General features: G+C 49.6%; 2 protein-coding genes across 7 annotated transcripts in view; both read right to left on the bottom strand.

The window, feature by feature from the left end:
• Nucleotides 1–1,048: 1,048 nt before the first annotated feature.
• On the bottom strand, nt 1,049–17,214 carry LOC146753356 (uncharacterized). Of its 6 annotated transcripts, none has more exons than XR_014939926.1 (27): nt 17,125–17,214; nt 16,241–16,488; nt 15,350–15,611; nt 12,488–12,642; nt 10,799–10,905; nt 9,662–9,734; nt 9,414–9,534; nt 9,149–9,228; nt 8,818–8,943; nt 8,468–8,547; nt 8,089–8,200; nt 7,689–7,778; nt 7,335–7,439; nt 6,999–7,151; nt 6,690–6,841; nt 6,275–6,422; nt 5,972–6,109; nt 5,676–5,852; nt 5,264–5,419; nt 5,011–5,112; nt 4,791–4,893; nt 4,493–4,552; nt 3,985–4,226; nt 3,613–3,839; nt 3,284–3,530; nt 2,456–2,650; nt 1,049–2,138 (listed from the first exon to the last, which is right to left on the bottom strand). XR_014939926.1 is itself a non-coding variant. In XM_085530450.1 (23 exons), the coding sequence occupies exons 7-23, from the start codon at nt 9,514–9,516 to the stop codon at nt 4,078–4,080; spliced, it is 2,034 nt and encodes a 677-aa protein (XP_085386576.1). In that variant the 5' UTR covers nt 9,517–9,534; nt 9,662–9,734; nt 10,799–10,905; nt 12,488–12,642; nt 15,350–15,611; nt 16,241–16,488; nt 17,125–17,214; the 3' UTR covers nt 3,858–4,077. The 6 variants fall into 6 exon arrangements, 1 of the variants encoding a protein (XP_085386576.1); XR_014939928.1 differs by having other exon boundaries at nt 1,049–2,135; XR_014939927.1 differs by lacking the exon at nt 12,488–12,642.
• LOC146753355 (obscurin-like) overlaps nt 17,125–19,940 on the bottom strand; it is an 11,155-nt gene continuing 8,339 nt past the window's right edge. Inside the window, exons 10-11 of the mRNA XM_085530464.1 lie at nt 18,039–18,305; nt 17,125–17,394 (exon numbers count right to left, since the gene is read on the bottom strand). Of these exons, the coding sequence (XP_085386590.1) occupies nt 17,222–17,394; nt 18,039–18,305 (440 nt within the window). The 3' untranslated portion in view covers nt 17,125–17,221. The remainder of the gene's footprint in view (nt 17,395–18,038; nt 18,306–19,940) is intronic.

The following is a 19,940-nucleotide window of genomic DNA, read 5'->3' as shown; positions in this document are numbered from 1 at the left end:
AAAAAGAACTGAAGGTGGGGAATAAAGTGGGGAGGAGAGAGATAGATTCCAGCTGTATCTGCTGATCCATCTTTGCCTCATAGCAGGAAATAATCAAACACCTGTCTTAGTTCCTGGTGCTGTGCAAAGAGGAGCTCCTCATGAAAGATGAATTTCTTCCTCAAGTTCTATTGATCACAATACCGGTCTGTTTATCAGCTTTCTGTTTTGGACCCCTCACTATAAGAAAGATATTGAGGCCCTAAATCTTGTCCAGTGAAAGGCAACAAAGCAGTGAAGGATCTGGAGCAAAATTCAGCTGGGCAGTTCTTTTTTTTTTTTTTTTTTGAGAACCAAAGCAATAATATTTTTATTTTGTTTATTTATTTATTGCTTACATCCCACTGAATGCAGCAAGAATATTCAGAAATATAAGTGTGAGGTGCCACTTCTCTCTTGCTGGTGCAAAAGCAGATCAAACCTCTGCACATCAGGAGCAAAAAGAGACAGATTTTGCAGAGCACTCCATAGCTGGGACTGCAGGAGGGCTCAGCCTGCTGTGCATAGCAAAGTTTCTCTTGTGTCCCTTGTCTCACTGCAGCTTTAAGGAATTCCCGAGGGGAGCTGCCTTAATAGCAAGTTGTACCACTTTTAAAGCTACATTTGTATCGCTCACACAGCAAGAGCTCTTGTCACATGGAAGCCATCGAATGAAAACACTGACATGGCAAGAGAATAAGGCGAGATAATGAGAAATTAAGAGCATGAAAAGTAAATGCTCTAGAAAAGCTGACACTTCATAACACTTCAAGTGAACACTTGCCTGAATTTCAAAGTCGACCGATAAAAAATTATTTGCTTTTCTTATGTAACAGAAATAGATAAAGAATTCTGTTTGGATAGGAAAAGATTCCACTAGGCTGCAATTTACGTATGGATGCTCAATATTTAAGGAAATTGATTCTTTTACTTTGTAAAAGTGCTGTGCGTCACAGGGCAACCATGGGTCCTGTGATCCATCCTGCCCAGCCCCACAGCACGGGGCTCAGCTGTGACCCAGGAGCAGCCACCATCCTGTCCATGGCAGGGTGACCCTGCGCATGCCATCGTGCCCTCCACCAGGCCATGGAAACTGCATTTTCTTCTTCCCTCCCCCATCCCCAGAATGATAAAAGACAGACTCCATCAAGTCAATAGAGATGCTCCTGTTTCAAGGTGTGCAGAAATTCCCACCCTGCAGCGGTTTGAACAAGGACTGGTGACACGAAACAAACGGGGCTGCAGAAAGCAGAAAGAAATTGGTCTGTGCTTTATGGGGCACATCCTGGAGCTCCTCTGAGATCCGAGTTCAGCACCAATGGGATCATGCAGAGAAATCCTTAAGTCCGAGTTCAAAAGTCGTTTCTTCAGTGACCAAAGGGAAGTGAGAGCGCATGAGGAGAGAATACCACTCCCAGGGCTCAACGCAGCCATTCCCCTGCAGCATTTGAAGCACGGACTCAGATGTGAATGATCCAAATCCTTTATTACAAGTTCTCACATCCATTATAAACCTTCACAAGTTTTTTTTTTTCTAACATATCCAATCAGAGCCATGAGTCCCTTCTTCTCCTTCCAGAGGTGTCCTTGGTTCTCAGGCTGTTGATCTGGCTCCACAGCTGCTGCTCTGAACAGCTTTTCTTGTATTCCCACATTCCCCCACAAGCCCAGCGCGGGGCAGGGCAGGATGGAGCAGGGGATGCTCCAAGGGACCACAGGAGAGGTAGAAGAAAGCTCCAGTGTGAGACCAGGGCCTCGTCGGCCCCCTGAGCAGAGAAACATGAGCAGGGCAGCTGGAGAGGCTGCGTCCTCATTGACACTCCTGGGCTGAGCCTTCAGCCTTCTGAAGGGCTCCAGCCATGCACCATCGTTCTCTGTAGGATTGTCCTTCAGGTGTGCAGCCGTGGGGGAGTCGTGCAGGATCAGGGTCCAACCCGTCCACACTCCGCTCCTGGCACAACCATCTCCATCCTCACCCATCTGCAGCCCTTCCCCACCCCACTGCAGAGCAAAGTGGGTACCCAGGGAAGAGCAGAGGGTCAGCAGACGTTGCAGTTGGGATTCAGAGATCTCTGCAGGGAAGCTCAGGGTGAGCCAGGTCAGATGCGCAGCTCCGGCTGCTGCACAAACAAAAGAGAGTGGATTTCAGAGTCTTGCTGCCAAAATGCTCCCCAAGAACAGCAGGGGATGCCCAGCGCCAGGGAAGAGGGGACCCTGCATGGGGATATCCCAGAGAGCGGGCAGGGGACAGACTAAGACAGCAAGGTGAGAGGAAGGCACTGAGGGACCAGAAAGCTGCAAGATCCCCTCTGCCCTCTTCGCCCTCCAGGCTCCTGGCCCCACTCAGTGCAAACCCACCCAGGCCCAGGGATGACAAGTCAACACAGGGCACTCTCACCTCCTGCAGGATCTGGGGAGCACCAAGCCCGAGGCTCACCTGGAGGCAGTGAAGATGTGCTTGGAGTTGGTGCAGATGGCGTTGATGGGGCTGCCCTTTGATCTCCCCAACTGGGCCGAAGTTATCCATGTTCCAGACTTTGATCACGCCTCCTTGGTACGCACTCAGCAACATGGGGCAGCCAGGGATGAAGGCCAGGGTACAGACCCAATCTTTGTGTGCTCTTGGGATTTGCTGTAGGTACATGGCAGAGCAGAGATCACAATCAGCCTCATGCACTCAGCTGCAGGGCTGCAGATCATCCACTGCTGCCCCAGAGTCAATCCAAATCACCAAGCTGGACTCAAGACTTGGGGCCTGAATCCTCTTCTCAGAGAGTAACACAGCAACTGATGCTCCAAGCCTATGTCCCAAGGGGAAGTGGCAGTTCTGGGTGCCCTTCAGTACACACCCATAGGCACACAGAGCCACTTGGCACACACACTGCCAGATCCCCAGGCTGCCTTTCCAGGATAGCAGGACCTAGACCAGGTCCCTCAGCCTTCCTCCTTCCACACTTCCACATACCCTCGATCACAATTCCACATACCCTCTATTACACTTCCACATACCCTCAGTTACACTTTCTTATACCATCAGAACAGTTTGTCCCATTCAAACACCTTTAATACCATATAATGTTCCCTTAGCAATCCGTATTGTTCAGTTATAAAGTTACTTTCTCTTTAACCCTTTTTCCTTTGTACATGATTCCACTATTTATACCCTCAATCAATGATTCATACTGCTTGTGATGTTATGATGTGGAATATGGACAGCAACAGCACAAAACCATGACACAGTGTTACCGACCCAACAGGCTCCGACCTTAGAGCCGCTCAGGGCTTTGCTAGCAGATCTCAGCAAGGAGGCTCCCACCTCCGTCTTCGGCACTCCATGGGAAGATTGTCGGGGTCACTGAGCTGCAGCAATACAACAGGGCTGGCAAAAATGTTCTTGGTTGGTGTGAGAGAACCTGAGCTGGGGCTCATCCAAGGAGATTCAGCGATCACAGCTTCTAGTCCTGCACTTCACACATAGCTCCAGGCAACAGCAAATTAACTGTCCCTAAACACTGCAAAAAGAGGATGGATCCAATTGGATGGTCCCTGAGATAGACAAAACTCACCACCTAACACAAAACACAGTCCTCTCACCTGCTGGTCAGCAAACAACAGAGCACAACACACACCAGCATCCAGGACTCGTGCAAAAAAAGAAGAAAAAGAAATTGCTAGATGGTGTTTCTCAGAAGCACAGAAGCACAAGTCAACAAGAAGATAGCTGCAATTATTCTTGAAAACAATGTCCTTTGTTATCTTGATGTGGCCAGTGTTGAGCGAAGCAAACAAAGTCAGCCCGATTTTCTTACATTCAGATTAATCTGCAAGGCACAAAGTAATAAAGGAATGATTTTTATTAATAAACTGAGTGTTAGCAGCTGTCAGAAGAATGAATGTGTCACACACAGAGGTAAATTCCCACAGCAAAACTAGATGTAACATTTCCTATCCGTGTTTCATCCTCACAGGAAAAGCCTTTCTTCGCAAGATCTTCTGGAAGAGAGATGGTAAGAGACATGAAAACTGAAGGATCCAACGTTAATGAACAAGAATTATCCCTCAGAAGGCTATGCAGGACCAGCGGAAAAGTGCTGGGAGCCTTCTCCGTGCTGGTGCCGCCTTCTGCCTTTGGTGTCTCAGCTTCTGGATGGTCTCAGATGCCACAGAACGGACTGTCAGATGGGGGTCATCTTCCGAAGGCTGAAGGGCTGCAACAGAAGGAAACAGAGCAGAGATGGGACCCCCAGTCTACAGAGAGCCACCAGCTTCCCCTCTGGGCCTTGCCAGCCCCACTCCTTGCTTTTCCTGGCCAGGAGGAGTACGGGAGACTGACGGGTCAGTGGAAGACACTGCTCAGGACTGCCATGAATGATCCTCTGCCCCTGCAGCATTTCCTTGCAGCAGGGCAAAGCACAGCTGCATGCTGCCCAGCTCTGCCCCCAGCCCCAACACACACAGCACTGCCCTCACTCACCACTGCAGAGTTCATTCAGCATCTCCTCACTCTGCTCCCTGGCGTGCTTCCCAATCAGCCCTAGGGAAAGAGCTCTGTCAGACACCCACTCCCCAACATGCTGCCAGAAGCTCAGACCCCAAACCCGCCAGCCCAGCTGCTTCCCCTTCCATGCTGCAGGCAGGGACGGCACCCGAGGGGGGACCTGAGCAAGGCACCCACTGTGGCTACCGGCATGGGCAGGCTGTACCTGGGGGCTTCAGGGCTGTGCCTTCCTGCCAGGGCAGGGCCCAAAGAGGGACGCAGGGGTTGGGCTCACCAATGAATCTGACAGCCTCGCATCGCAAGGAGGCCTGAGAATCCTCCAGGTATGGCAGGCTCTGCTGCAGGTGGCCTTCCACTCCCTTTCTGTCCTGCTGCAGCTGAAGAAGAGCACAAGAGCATGGGGCTTGCAGAGCAGCCACAGCTGCTGCTGCAACCCCTCCTCCAGCATCCCTTTTCCCCCAGCAAAAAGGTGGGGGCTGTGAGATTGTCCTCACCAAACACTTCATGATCCCCACTGTGTTCTTCTGCCGGACCTGCTGCTTGAGCTCCTTCCACTTCAGGAACTTTGCACAGGACACAAGGGCTTCCCCAGATGCCTGCAGAACAACAGATGCAGGGACATGGCACCACACACACAGACACACTTCCCAGTGACTGAATGCTTGTTCAACTTGCTCTCAATTGCACATCACTGCTCAGCTGTCAGCACACCACTGCCTGCACACTGCTCAGCTCTGAAATTCGTACCTGTGCTACGCTCGGGGTCTCGTCACTCATGTGAAAGAGCAGAGGGAGCAGGGCCCTGCACACGATCTTCTTCATGCTTCCCTTCTGAGACCACAGCACAGCATCCATCACATCCCTGAAGAGGCGGATGGAACCTTCTCGCACTTCAGATGATGCCTGAGGGAGAACAGGAGGACGTCAGACCTCAGTAGCACACTCTCACTGCCCATGGTGAGCATGAGTGTAGGCTGAGCCCCAGCACAGGGGCCTGACATCACCAAGAACAACCAAGCTGCACCAGCAGGGACACGGCCAGCAGTGCTACAGAGCCCACAGGACATCTCATTCCTGAGAGCCCAGAGAAGGAAAGAAAGGAGAAGACGCTCCTGTCAAGCACCCACCCGCAGAGCTCAGCCTCCCACAACAGACTTACGTGATTAAAAAGAGGCAGGATCTTCTTAGCCAGCTCCAGAGCAAACGGACTGGCGTGCCTCTTCCCCAGATGGTGCATTGCATTCCTGAAGATATTCAGCACCTTCACAGTAATGGCTGTGTTGGCAAACAGCAGGTTCTCCATGACGCCTGGAAGCAGGGCCCGGATTTCAATTGCCTGTACAAAACACACAATTTCCTTTCCATCAGGAGGACAGATGCCAAGGCACAGTGTAGCCTATTGACCCAGCGCCAGGCTGTCAACATGAGGCCTTCGTTTGACAAGGTCCTGCTCACCATCTCAGGTCTATCCGACAGCAGCACGAGGCGTCTGAGCACCAGCCAGAGCACTGGCAGGCTTTCCACATTCAGAAGCTTCTGGAGCAGTGCTGGCTTACACAGCTCCTTCAACAGCTCTTCAGTGGGAGGCATCGCCTGAAACGAACACAGTGGTGAGAGGCAGGCAGAGGCAGCAGGACATCCTGCACCCTGCAGCTCCTGGCTGCTTTGGCAGCTCAAGGCAGGGCACTAGGGAGACACAGCCCAGCCTGAGCTACCAGTGCTCTGTAGGAGAGCACGGTGCATTGTCCAGTAACTCACAGTCAAGCGAAGGAGGCCCAACTCCTCTGTGCTGATGCTCAATATCTCACACAGCTGTTGGTCCTGTAGAACACTGCTGAGCTCATCCCAGATCCGCTTGGATGCTTCCAGCAGGGTCAGCACACTCTTCAGTATGTCCAGGGTAGTGCTATAAACAGAGAGCAATGCTGTGTCAGCAGGGCTGCCTTAGCCACAGCACCATGGCTCAGGCAGGAGCCTGATGGGGGACTCTGGGCTGCCATGGTTGGTACTGGCTGCTGCAGCCCTGAGCAGCCCACCAGCACTGGAAAGCACAGTGGGATGGAGGGCCTGCTCCTCGGGATGTCCTGCAGCTTTCCTTGGCTCTGGCACCCAGACCATTTCTGAGCCCTGTTCTTCACATGGAACAAACGTGTGGGGCTGTCTGGGCTGATACCTGTCATTCTGTGGGAGGTCGGTCAACACACTCCTCAGCACATCCCTGGGAAACTGGACGGTCAGCACATCGAGCACTGAGAGCAGGATCTGCTGGACTGATGTGCTCTGGATCTTCAGGTTGGCGTGGATGAATCCCAGAATCTCTGGCACCTGTTGTGAGAACACAGGGAGACTGCTGCTGCCACTGGACTGCAGCCATTTGCCTCCCAGGCTGTGTTATTACTGCCCTTCCCACAGCTCTTTGCTGCCTTCAAATGGCTTCAGTTCCCAAGAGCTGTGGCAGGCAGGGTCGCCTCACTCTGCTTACATCCATCAGCCAGGTGCCAGGGTCTCTCCGAAGCACATCCAGCATAGTCTCAGCCCACTTCTTCTCATCAAAACCATAGTCCCCAATGATCTTCTCCAGGGTTACAAGGGCAATGTCTGTCCTCTGAGAAGGGGCAAGATTTTTTCCAAGGGGCTGCAGTAAGAAGGAAAAAAGGAGGGAAGGCATGTTAAACAGAATGAGAGAATAGCATCTGGAGCAGGATGACCACAGGCCAAAGGAAGGATAAAGACCCTCCCTTCATGTCAAAAGCATTCTGAGGGTTCACACCTGAGCCGCAGCTTTTCTCACAGGTACACAATTTTCATGTCTCCTTACCTGCTGCCAGAAACTGCTGGTCATGAAGCCACTAAGCTTCCAGATGCGTCCCAAAGCCCTCTCACACACAGCCTGTGTCTTGGAGATGCTGAAAGGCAGCAGCACCTGTGAGGAGAGGAGCTGCTGGTTAGCCTGGGAGCTGCTGATGCCCACTGCAGGAGAAGCAGGTCTGCTGAGCTCCTGGCTGGAATCACAGCATCCATCCAGGCTTCCCCTGAGCTTAAGCCAAGCCCATCATGGGGCTACTGCCGCCAGGGTCCCTTGCCGGCTCCAGCTGCTGCCAGTGCCGTTTCCATGGAGTGGGATAAACTACTAGAAGGGAGCTGTGGGGGCAGAACTTCACAATAGACAGACCTCCAAGATTCCCTGCAGCCGACTCTTGACAGTAGCAATGGGACAAACATCTAGTACAGTCTGCAGCATGTCGTCCATAGCTTCCAGGGTCTGTAAAGAGAACAGTGGGTTGTGGAAGTCTTTCAGGGTTCCCTTTCATACCAAGGAGACTGCTGTGAACCGCTCTGGCTGCCAAGGAAGGATTCCCACAGATCTGTGCACAGGGGCACCCTGCAAGGCTGCTGCACTCAGAGCAGGCTACAACACAGGCTGTTTGCCAAGCCCAAGGCAAGAGTGAGAGGGGTGAGGGCAAGCAAGGCTGCCAATTCATCCCACAAACATCTTGATAGATCTCTGGATACAAGTAATGCAAGCGGCAGGCCAGAGGCATGGGGTCAACAGTAGATTGCCCAGTACATACCTGACTGTAGAGGGAAATGTTCAAGGCCCTGGCTGGAGGAAGATAGAAGACGACGCTGCAGCACACCTTGAAGAGATGGAGTATTTCTTCCTCCGTAACTGCATTCACAGTGCTGCAATTAGAGAGACACTGATGCTAGGAGAGGTGCCTGGGTGCTGAGGCAGGGGTGGAACAGGTCCTCCCCTGGGCAAGGCTCCCTGAGAGGGATGGGGAGCCCTGCCAGGAGGTGCCTCCTCCCCCACGGGGCTGCTCTGGGTCAGAGGACAGTCCTGATGTCACCAGCTTTGGGGCGAGGGCCAAGACTTAGCGGGGAGCTGCGTCAGGGCCACCAGGATGGTGCCCGGTGTTGTGCTGGCAAAAGCAGGGGCTGGGCAGGTACCTCAAGGCAGCAATGGTGTTCATGCAGCAGTATCTCAGGCCGGTGCTCAGCTGCTCCATGGGCTCCTCACACAACAGAACCTGCAAAGCACAATCAGGATGGCACCTGGCAGCTGCCAGCACCCAGCAACAGCAAACCTGCCACCGGCCGCTAGGGCCTGAGTCGCCCCAGTGGCCCTTGACAAACACTGGCACACTGGTGCTGCTGTCCACCTCCACTGCTGAGCTCTCAGCAGCACCTGGAGTCCCATCTGGGGCACTTGGGTGTCTGTGCATCATTTCCCTGCCTCCCTCTCCCCCTGTCCTGTCCTTCTCACAGGGTGCAGCTACCTGGGTGCCATGTCCCCTCACCTCAATCTTCTTGCACTGATTTTTCAGCAAGCAGAAGATATCATGGCTCAGTGTGAGGCCCTCCTGTCCAGCGGTGCTGCACAGTATGCAAATGCTGTTGAGGAACCGCAGCTTCTGCACCAGATCCTGGCAAGCACACAGAGACCGAGGAGAGTGAGTGGGGACAACCATGGCCAGGGGGACCAGGCGTTGCAGGGTGTGGAGCAGCGCAGGACAGCTGCAGGACAGCAGCAGCTCTGCCCAGCCATCAGCCCTCCTGCAGCCTGAAGGCAGAGCCAGAGGGACCGACTGGAGATGCAGGTATAGCCACGATGGAGATGGCTGCTCTTACCATTTCCTTGCTGATGCTGTTGGCTTGGATGAAATCCGCTGCCTCCTGTTCCACATCAGATAGAGGCAGCAATTCAGCATCTGAGCAAGGAGAGAGAGCAGTGCTATAGAGGGGCCAAAGGCAGGCAGGAGCAGAAGGAGCTCTGCCCTCTCCGGCCCTGGGCTCGCTCCCATGGCAAAGTCTGCCCGTGACAAGGGGTCCTGGTGTGGAGCAGGGGGCACTCGCTGCCCCAGCCCTGCCCACCCCGCTTTAGACCCTCACTCACCAGCATGCAGAGGGATGACCTCGGTCACTTGGTAGGGCTCCGCTGGAGATCTTCTGTCCTGGGGAGCCCCACTCTCCTCCCCGGCCATGCACGCGACGTCCATCACAGCAGCTGTGACGTGCTGGAACAGAACGGAAACACATTTCTGTTTTCTCTATTCACACAGCACAGTATGGGTACAATTCGTCAGAACTACCCTCGCATACCCTGCAGCAAAACGATGTGCGGGGACAAAATGTGGCACGTACCTGGCAATGAGATCACCTCAAGCTATCTGCAGCAGTTCCTTGTCGCTTTGCTGAGATGGAATGAGAGCAAAAGCTGCACCAAGGCAGTGGGCGGAGGGTGAGGAGAGGAGAGAGAAAGAGCAGGTCAGTGAGCAGGGCTAAGACAGTCATGGAATAAAACAAACAGCACAACCGTCCCATCCACTTGCTGCAAGACATGCTGAGTCTCAGGCTACGTGATGCCTGTCCACCCAGCAACTTTACAATGCTTCCACTACTGAGCAAAGACAATGGAAGAAGCACGGGACAGGTGCCAACTTTACTGATACCCCCTTTGGAGCGTGTGTACCAGGGGAAAATTACGTCTGATGGTCAAGAGGAAGCAATACGGTGCTGTGAGCTCCGACAGCCAGCAGTTCTCAACACCTCACTGCCCACCCATCCATCCCACACCAGCTCAGCTTACCTACAAGCTGCTGCGCACGATGGTGTGAAGAAAAAAACACTAAAGGGACTAACTAAAGGCACTAACTAACTAACGGAACTAACTAACTAAAGTCACTAACTAACTAAAGTCACTAACTAACTAAAGTCACTAACTAACAAACAAACAGAACTAACTAACAAACAGAACTAACTAACAAACAGAACTAACTAACTAACAGCACTAAAGGCACACGAACAACAAGACAACCAACCACTCCGACCACTAGCTCACCCACAAAGGAACACAGAACGCACCGCTCCTCCCCTCATTCCAGACGCTTATGACATCACCAACGGCCAACAGCCTGGTCCACCATGACCCCCCACAAGGCGGGGAGCCAAGACCACGTGGTCACATCTGATTCCAACACGGCACCACAACATTCCAGGACTCAGTGTGGGCTTGGAATTCTATCCTGGTGTGGCAGCGCAATGGGAGGTGTTAGGGCACAGCTGAAGAGCTGACAGACAACGGACGTTTCCAAAGGAGGGTGCCAGATTAACTCTCAGCATTCTCTTGCGGGGCTCTTAGGAATGCTTCAAACCCATTTTCACTGCCTAGCTCATTTCTAGAAAGTCCAGTTGAGAAATGCTCACTTTGTCTGGGGAACGCCTCTATGCATCATGAATGAAAAATAAAATAAAATGGGCACGCGACCCTATGAAACTTACCTCTCTGCTCTTGCTGTCAGCCAGACACCTCAGATGAGCATGACGTGTCCCTGCTCCTGAATGAAGATCCACCCAAGTCTGTGTTCCTCTCTGCTCCATCTCTGGGTCTAAAAGAAACACAGACAGAGATGATTACAAGATCCTTTGTGCAGACGAAAGACAAGGGTGCACACGAATTCTGTTTAGAAAGAAATACTACAGTCCCAATGGACTGCTGTGGTAGTACTTGAATCCTCATTTGGGGCTGGAGCTCAACAGGTCAACACATCAGAAATAACACAAAGTGCATCTGGAAGACGTGTCCCAAAGCCCAGAAAATCCAACACGGGAGGGGGCTGGACAGCGGACCACAAGTGTCCATTTCCATTGCAGCACCCTGTAGAGAACAGCACCAATCAGCAGGCGTGACTCAATTCATTCACAAGCTGCACAATGACTCTGTTCCTTACATGATAAAGAAACACACAGGCCTGCAGGACCTTCCTCCAGAAACCCCATTTGCAGGCCTTGCTCCGTGAGGATTGCCACCTGCCCTCCTGAGCAAAAACAAGCACTAAGAACGAGAGCAAAGCACACTGGATTCGCCCTGGCCTGGCCCAAGCCCCAGTCCTACCAGACAGACCCTGGGATGAAAACTACTCCACAAACACCAGATGGACACCAGCAAACAAGAAGTTGATCAGATCCAACCCCAAGCAAGCACCAAGCCTCCCCAGGAAGCTCTTTGCCATCTGCTTTGTCATCACTTTTCCTTTTCCTTTTCCTTTCCCTTTCCCTTTCCGTTTTCCCTTCCCTTCCCTTTCCTCCACACCTCAATCCCAAAGTTGTTTCCACACCTGCCAGCACGTGTTACCTCCCACCTTCTCATCTCACAGTGCTTCAAGAGCACCAAATTTGCTTCCGGGGCCCTCCTTCAACTCACTCTGCTAACACTCATGATTCAAATTACACAGAAATCCTAGCAGAAGTTCTCAGTGAGAACTGCACCTAACATTCCTCCTTCTACAAGCAAACAGGCCCAACACGTGGTCATAACAATGCCTGCATAAAGGAAGCAGAGATGGCACGGCAGGGCAGACGTACTCGGTGTGCACGTCTGAAGCCATTTGAGAACCTAGTCGCTCTTGCTGCATGACCCCTGACTTCTGTTAAAAGCTGAACGGTCCCCAGAGCACCTGTTTCCATCAGCTGCCACCATCCAAAGCAGCCAGCCTTCTTGCAGTCACCTGGCCCAAACATCCCTTTTGCTCTACACTTGATTCCAGCAAGAGATGGGAGCTCAGCACGCACACCATCCTTCCAACACCCCATCCCAGCAGCAAGGGATCACAGCGCTGGCACAGCTGAAACAAAAAGGGTGTGCGAGTTTCCTGTTAGCACTCAGTGTGAACAAATTTACCACTGAGCAACACCGTGAGCCCCCACTCACCTCAGCACAGGTCAACCTGCAACCCCAGCCATCCCCTATCCATGTGCACACGCACACCCGTGTGCCACCCTGCCTGCTTTGCACACCCCCATGCACGCACCCCATTGTGTGCCCTCCATTCCATTCACAGACATGTGCAAACCATTCCTGGTTACACGTACATGCCTACATCTTCCACAAACACCCCTTTGTGTGCACCTGTGTGCAACCCAACTCCTCAGCACACGCACACGTTTGTGCCACCATATCCACGCACTCACCACGTGCCCTCCAGCATCACTGCTGCCTCCTCTGGTACTGGACCCGCAGATGCTTCAGAGCTCATTAGCATGGACTTCCTTCCTCCCCTCAGCAGCTGCTCCTGCACTCACCTTCATTCCTACTCAGATACCAGCCGCTTCCAGCACCAGCTGACCTGCAAGACACAGAAAGGAAAGGTGGGAGTCATGCAAACGCACACCTCAAGGCTGCGTCACCACCACGTATGGCAGCCTCGGGAAGTCAGCTGCAACTACAGCCTTTGTCAGAATGGAAACAGGCACCGGCAATTAAGTGTGACCTCTGAACTCATTGACACCATCAGAAATAGGCAATGAAATTGCTCATTTTTCTGCAGGTGGTTACTTCCATATTCTTTCGCTTTTGGGAAATGATGGACATGGTATTGATGGACTCCAGCAAAATGACATCTACTTCATTGTAGGTGGCACAGGTGGGTGAGTGACACAAAAGATCTGTCCTTGGTTCCCAGCCCCTTTACTGGTTATCTCGGTGGCTTGCAGCAACTGGAACTTTCCCCCTTTTGGAAGTGTTCACCTTGGTGGCTGTTTTGCATTGTAATTCTTTCACTTGTGCCTGATGTAGATGATTCCACGGTGGTACCAGATGATGGAGACCAGGATTCCCACGATCGCCAATTGAGAAAGCTAAACAACCTGAGTTCCTCCCGACCCATATCATCGAAAATCTCAACCATAAAAAAGAGACGTCCTTGTATTCAAGCAAATGACTATGACTACTAATAAGACCATGCGTGTTGTTTTGTTGTATTTCCTGTGTAATCATGGGGAGGATATGAAGAAGTGGTGTAATTCATCCACTTCTGCACTTCAGGCACGAGTGAAATAGAGTGGCCCTGACCCCAGCCAGGGCAGGGAAAGGGACAATAGAGTATACTGGACTGTGCGGATTAGGTGGCCTGGCACATCACAATCACAGAAATATAAAGCCTTGTGGACACTGCTGCACAATGCACCTTAATGCCCTCAAGTCACCAAGGGACACAACCAATAGATATCCATGGAGTGACTGGGGGTTCCCAAGAATTGACTATGTTGGAGGCCAAAATAAGCCTCACTGGTAAAAACTGGCAAAAATACCCTATTGTGACTGGTCCAGAGGCTCCATGTATTTTGGGTATCGATTACCTTAGGATGGGGATATTTTAAGGATCCCAAGGGGTATCAATGGGTCTTTGGGATAGATCCTGTTTACACAAACGGTGTTAAGCAGCTGTCAGCTTTACCTGGTCTGTCAGATGATTCTTCTGCTGTGGGGTTGCTCCAGGTAAAAGACCAAGTGGTACCAATTGCCACCAAAGTGGTTCACAGATGGCAGTACTGCACCAATAGGGACTCATTGCTCCCCATTCACAAGCTATGGCCAATTAGAGAATCAGGGAATGATTAGCAAAACTCACTCACCTTTTAACAGCCCCATATGGCCAGTGCGTAAAGCCAGTGAAGAATGGAGGCTGACACTGGATTACCGTGGCCTGAATGAAGTCACACCTCCACTGAGTGCTGCTGTACCAGATATGATAGAACTCCAGTATGAACTGGAGTCAAAAGAAGCTAGGTGGTATGCCACCATTGACATTGCTAATGCCTAATTTTCCATCCCATTGGCTGCAAAATGTAGGCCACAGTTTGCTTTTACCTGGAGAGCTGTTCAGTATACCTAGAACCGTTTACCTCAAGGGTGGAAGCGCAGCCCAACCATTTCCATTGGTTGATCCAAGCTGTCTTGGAACAGGGTAATGTTCCTGAACACTTGCAGTATATTGATGATATTGTCGTGTGGAGCCATACAGCAGCAGAGGTTCTCAAGAAAGTAAAACAGGTAATCCAAATTCTTTTGCAAGCTGGTTTTGCCATTAAGCGCAGCAAGGTGAAGGGGCCTGCCCAGGAAATCCAGTTCTTAGGTGTAAAACGGCAAGATGGGCATCGACACATCCCAGCAGATGTGATTGACAAAATCACTGCTATGTCTCCACCCACCAACAAGACAGAGACCCAATCTTTTCTGGGAGTAGTGGGCTTTTGGAGAATGCATGTCCCAAACTACAGCCACATAGTGAGCCCCCTCTATCAGGTAACACGGAAGAAGAATAATTTCTCATGGGGTCCTGAGCAGCAGCAGGCTTTTGAGCAGATAAAACAAGAGATAGCCCGTACCGTGGCCTTGGGGCCAGTACGGATGGGACAGGATGTAAAGAACATGCTCTACACTGCTGCTGGAGAGAAAGGTCCCACTTGGAGTTTGTGGCAAAGAGCCTCAGGAGAGACCCAAGGCCGACCCCTGGGATTTTGGAGTCGAGCATATAAAGGGTCTGAGGAGCGCTACACTCCAACTGAGAAGGAGATCTTAGCCGTGTATGAGGGGGTTCGGGCTGCTTCTGAAGTAGTTGGGACAGAGGTTCAGCTCCTTCTAGCACCTCGCTTGCCTGCAGCCCCCCCTGTCACGGACACAGGTAGATTTTTGTTTAAACCGTGACAACTACCCAGAATGCAGCATCAGGGAATTTTTGCCTAGAACTTTAGAGAACTATTTTTAACTCAGAAAGGTCAGAGATAGAAAGTTCACACTGATTTCTGGGTCACCAGCCTCACCGTACATCAGCATTTTTGGTTTTTAAATGATACATAAACTTCTCAATGGCACTGCTCTAGCTGGTAGTTCTTTCCCTTTCCATGCAGCTCGCTCTGTGCATGGCTCGTGAACCGCTATTCAGGCCAGACAGCTGCAGCCCCAAAGACCTGCCATAAATGTACAAATTCTACCAGGATAATGTCTTGGTAGTGGAGAAACAGGATGCGCAGTCACATGGCTCTCACACATACCTTGTACAACCAGCTTGGCTCTGGACTGGGCATCACCAATGTCACAGGTGTACACGTCACTGTCACTTTTCTCCAGATTTCTTATGGTCAGCTGCAGGTCTCGTCCTTTCTGTGCCATCTCGTATTTCCTGCCAGGCCTGAGCTCAGCAATGCCTTTCCTCCATATGACAGAGGATGAGCCTTTCTCGCTCTGACATGTAAAAACTGCAGTTCCACGTTCTTCAATTTGCAGATCTGAAAGTTCCTTAATAATTAGCATTTTCTGGAAGGAAAAAAGGGGAATGAGGGTGTAGGACAAAGGGATTTGTTACCACAACAAGTCCCAAGCATACAGAGGTGTCCTGAATCTCCTTTGCCCTCACTTCTAGAACATCACATAGAGATGAAAAGAGTCCAAGAAGACCACAGAGTCCACCCATTTACATAGGCTTGATCATTCCAGAAGATATCTGGAAAGTTTCATACCATTATACATGCGCTGGTAGGATCTCATCTGATCAACTGCATATAGTTTTGATTACACATATTCAATACAGACTAATTCAGATTGCCATCTTTTCTTGGCTCAATTAGACCCAAGATCATAGATTCATAGAATGATCACAGAATCATAGAGTGACCTGGGTTGAAAAGGACCTCAAAGATCATCTAGTTTCAAACCCCCTGCCAAGGGGCCACCAACCACCAGACCAGGCTGCCCAGATCCACATCACACTGGAGAATCATTCAGTTTCCAGATTATTTTAAGGAAAAGATTTTAATCCATCATATTTTCTGAAAACTAAGAATTGATCCCGCTCAAGGAAACAGAAGAGAAAAACACCACCCACAGGCTGCAGATATTTACCTCGACTTCTCTACATGCCATCCCCAGTGTGCTTTTCAACTCACCTTGCACAGTGACCCTGGCTTTTGTTTCAGAGTCCTCTGTCTCACAGGTGTACTCCCAGCTATCCTTGGCAGTAGAGTCATGGATGATCAGAATGGCCCCAGTTCCCTCCTGCTGCAAGTCGTACTTCTGGCTATTTCTGATTGCTTTGCCATCCTTGTACCACATCATGTTCACATCAGGTTTCGACAGCTCACAGCTGCTACTGCTGTCTTATCCTCCAGCTGTTTTGTTACCTCAGTAGGTTTTTCTGAAAGAAAACATGCTTTTTGAGTAACATACACTTAGGGTAGGATGCCTCTCTCAAAATACACGCATCTACATGCTGGAGATAAGTTAGAGAGGCACTTGCAACAGAGGCCATCCTACAGCCAGCAGTAATCTGCAAAGTACAGACAATAGAATTCCAGGCACCATTAATTCTCTCTTAAATCTACCCCATTGAGGATGATGAACCATGTCTGAAAACTGCCTCTTCCTTCTCTCCACTGATCACCCTGGGAGCCTCAGATGATGCTCTCAGATGCACATGTTCTAGATAGGAATTTGTTGTACAGCTAGATGATGTGAAGGCCATCCCTTCAGCTTATACTTAGAGGATATTTGCTCCCACCGTTCCCTCAACAGATCATTCCTGATTTACTGGTAATGGAACAAGGTGTAGTGAGATGCCCATTTCCAACACTACCCCAGTGCTTTGGGTAGTTCTCACATTTGTGTAAAATGGTTCCTCCTCTTACTTATTTTTAAGAGAAATTCTCAGTGCTTCAAGGTTCAAGTAGAAGGTTGCTATTCACTTTAACCATATTATGAGTTAGCTCTCACGACAATCTTATCAGAAGACAGCTGAAGGAATCAGATCTAAGAATCTCTCCCATCTCATTACCTTTCACAGACAGAGAGGCTTTGGAGGTTAGACCACGGGCAGTAAAATCGACTTCCCCAGCGTCAGTAGGAGTCACACTTTTGATAAGGAGAGTCTCTTACCAACCCACGTTAAAAGCTTTAAATCGTCCACCACTTTCCACTCTGCTTCCATTCAGTGTCCACATGAACTCATCAATGCTTTCATGGGACAGAATGCATTCAAAAGTGCAATCTTCTCCCTCCGGGATTTCAGTGTTTTTCAGCCATTTGGTAATGCCAATATTCAGCTCTGGAAGATAAGAGATGGGTTAGTATGAGGTTTATATGGAGAAAAGGCATTTGTGATTGATGTGAGTAGCAGTACTGGTGTTTTAACTCAGGATTTGCAGATCATGGCTGCGTTCCTCACTGATGTATTCTCTAAGACATTCTCCACTCAGAATTACCAGAAAGCTATAAAAAAAAAGAGACGTGAATCTCTTGGCTTTGCTCTGGAAGAACTACAAGGCGAGCAGCTCAGTCCATGGAGCACAATGAAGATTCAATGAGCTACAGAGGGAAAAACCTAACAGAGAGGACAACTCTAGGATGCTGCGTGAGAAAAAGGGTTTTGCCTATGACAAGAAATTAAATGTTTCTATTAGCTCATTTGTTACCATCCTACCCCTACTGGTGTTCAAACCATTTCTCCATTTTAGGGATGTTTAGAAAGGAAACATTTCCAGGACATTCTTGATGTGTTTGGTGATTTTCATGGCAAAAGGAGATACATTTACATCAAAAGCAATGGGAATTCTGCAGACATCACTGTGCTAAATTGCAGAAATACAGTTCTATTGTAGAAACTATTAAAGCTCATCGGGGAATAGGTGTAAGACATAGTGACCACACTGAATGTGCTTTCAGCACTCCTTTACTTTCCACAGTACTTACCCTGAACGCCGACCTTTGACTTGGCAACATCTGTGCCAATATCACGGGTATAGAATCCTGCATCTGACTTCTCGAGGTCATGGATAAGGGGACATAGGGTCTTCCCAGACTGTACCAGCTCATACTTGTTGCCAGAAGTGAGCACAACACCGTCCTTTTTCCACATTGGTTTGACCTTCTCTTTAGAGACTTCGCATTCCAATTTAGTCGCACCCCGCTCCTCATAAAAAACATCATTCAAACACTTCATGAAGACAGCAGGCTTCTCTGCAATTAAACAGGCAAAACAGAACAACGTGATACAAAAGTTGAGACATTTCCAGTTGCTTTCAGATTTTTAAAGAGGGATCAATAAATCTTTACCAGTACTGACGACACCAATGTAGAACCTAAAGCGGTTTCATGTCTGTTGACTGAATATGCTTTATGGAATTCTGAACTAATCAGTAAGAGAATACAGGGAACAGGAGGGACAGCCTGCATTGCCATGGGTGGGACTGATAGCATATGAAGTAATTGGGATGCAGCTCTTCTAAAGCTGGAGAGCTGGCATCGCCCTCACATGGAGCAGAGCTCATACAGCAGAGCTCAGTATTAAGAGGATAAGCTGCTAAACACTTTTGATTTTCCTGTTTTATTGACTCCCTTTATCTATCTTCTATTTCACACATCAGGTGTTTATACTGGGAAAAAAAACATCCACCAAATGCAAAAGAAAGGAGAAAGAGGAAAAACTTCAAACTCTGAGTGCATAGAGTAAAAGAGCTTAATTGCTGGGGAGAGCAGATTAGAATCAAAGTATCCTTAGAATTGGAACAGACCCTTAAAGGCCATCTAGCCCAGCTCCCCTGCAATAAACAGGGACATTCACAGCTAGATTGGGTTGCTCACAGCCTGGTCATTAGTCATTCCAGAGGCAAAACACACACTCTGAATGATCTCTCCCTGCAGTCATAAATCCTTGGAGACAACAGAACTGACACTGCATGTTACTGAAGCAGTAAAAGAAATTGCTCTTGTAACTCTCCTTGTGTTAAGTAAAATGATGATAAAAAGCAATGGAATGCTTTGGCAGGACACCAAAACCATCCTCCTTCGTTGATATCTGCTGCAATGGAACCTTCCACTGGAAGAAAGCCCCTGATGATTTGTCACCCCAGAGAGGTGAGCTTTAGAAGCAGGATTGCTGCACAATAGAATGAACTGGAGCTCCTTAGCATCTCTTACATCCAGGAGGGCTGTGATCAGACCCACCTATCACCTTCAGGCACGCGCTTTCTGACACCTTGTCTGACTTCACTGTCACTGTGCCAGCATCCTCAGGCTTAACCTGCTTCATTGTCAGTGTGCAGCAATTGCCAACATTCTTGATGTCATTGTAATTGTTGGTGTAAAGGAGGTTGCCATTCAGGAACCATTCAGAAGAAAGGATGAGGACAATTGGAAGAAGAGGAAAGTGTCTTGCGTCTATTCCATTCCAATTAATGTCATGTTCACAATGGTTCTTTGAACCACTCTAAAGATAAAACAAATGATTGTCTATAGGGAATGCCATTGACTACATTTCTATAAAGTAATACTGTATATTATCTACCAAATGCAAGGTCCAGCTCTTGTTCTGTGCTTATTAAATTGCTCCCAGTTGAGGCTTTTATTCAAGTAAGAGTGAGTTGAAAATATAACAAGTACTTTAGGATGTGAATGGAGACTCTTACGCTGGGGACAACAGCAGATAAAAAGCCTGGAAGTTTCTTTCAGATGAAATCAATGACAATGACAAACTGCATCAAATTTAGGTGCTACCAAACTTCAACTTGTCTAGTTCAGAAATACAATTAATTCCACCTGATTTGACTTCTTTGCTATAGCTAAGGACAAAACCTCAGCTCTGTAGATCTGAAT

Source organism: Coturnix japonica, chromosome Z (genome assembly GCF_054131305.1).
Source record: "Coturnix japonica strain WE chromosome Z, WE-NBRP24, whole genome shotgun sequence".
In the NCBI taxonomy this organism is placed as follows: Eukaryota; Metazoa; Chordata; class Aves; order Galliformes; family Phasianidae; genus Coturnix; species Coturnix japonica.
This window is presented reverse-complemented; position numbering and strand designations above follow the sequence as displayed.

What these genes read in the sequence shown, in the direction of transcription:
- LOC146753356 (XM_085530450.1), bottom strand. Translation starts at nt 9,516, where the DNA reads ATGGACGTCGCGTGCATGGCCGGGGAGGAGAGTGGGGCTCCCCAGGAC. An exon ending in ACAGCATCAGCAAGGAAATG is followed by an intron (nt 8,944 to 9,148) that starts GTAAGAGCAGCC and finishes TGTGCTTGCCAG; the next exon opens with GATCTGGTGCAGAAGCTGCG. An exon ending in TGGGCCTCCTTCGCTTGACT is followed by an intron (nt 6,110 to 6,274) that starts GTGAGTTACTGG and finishes TGTTCGTTTCAG; the next exon opens with GCGATGCCTCCCACTGAAGA.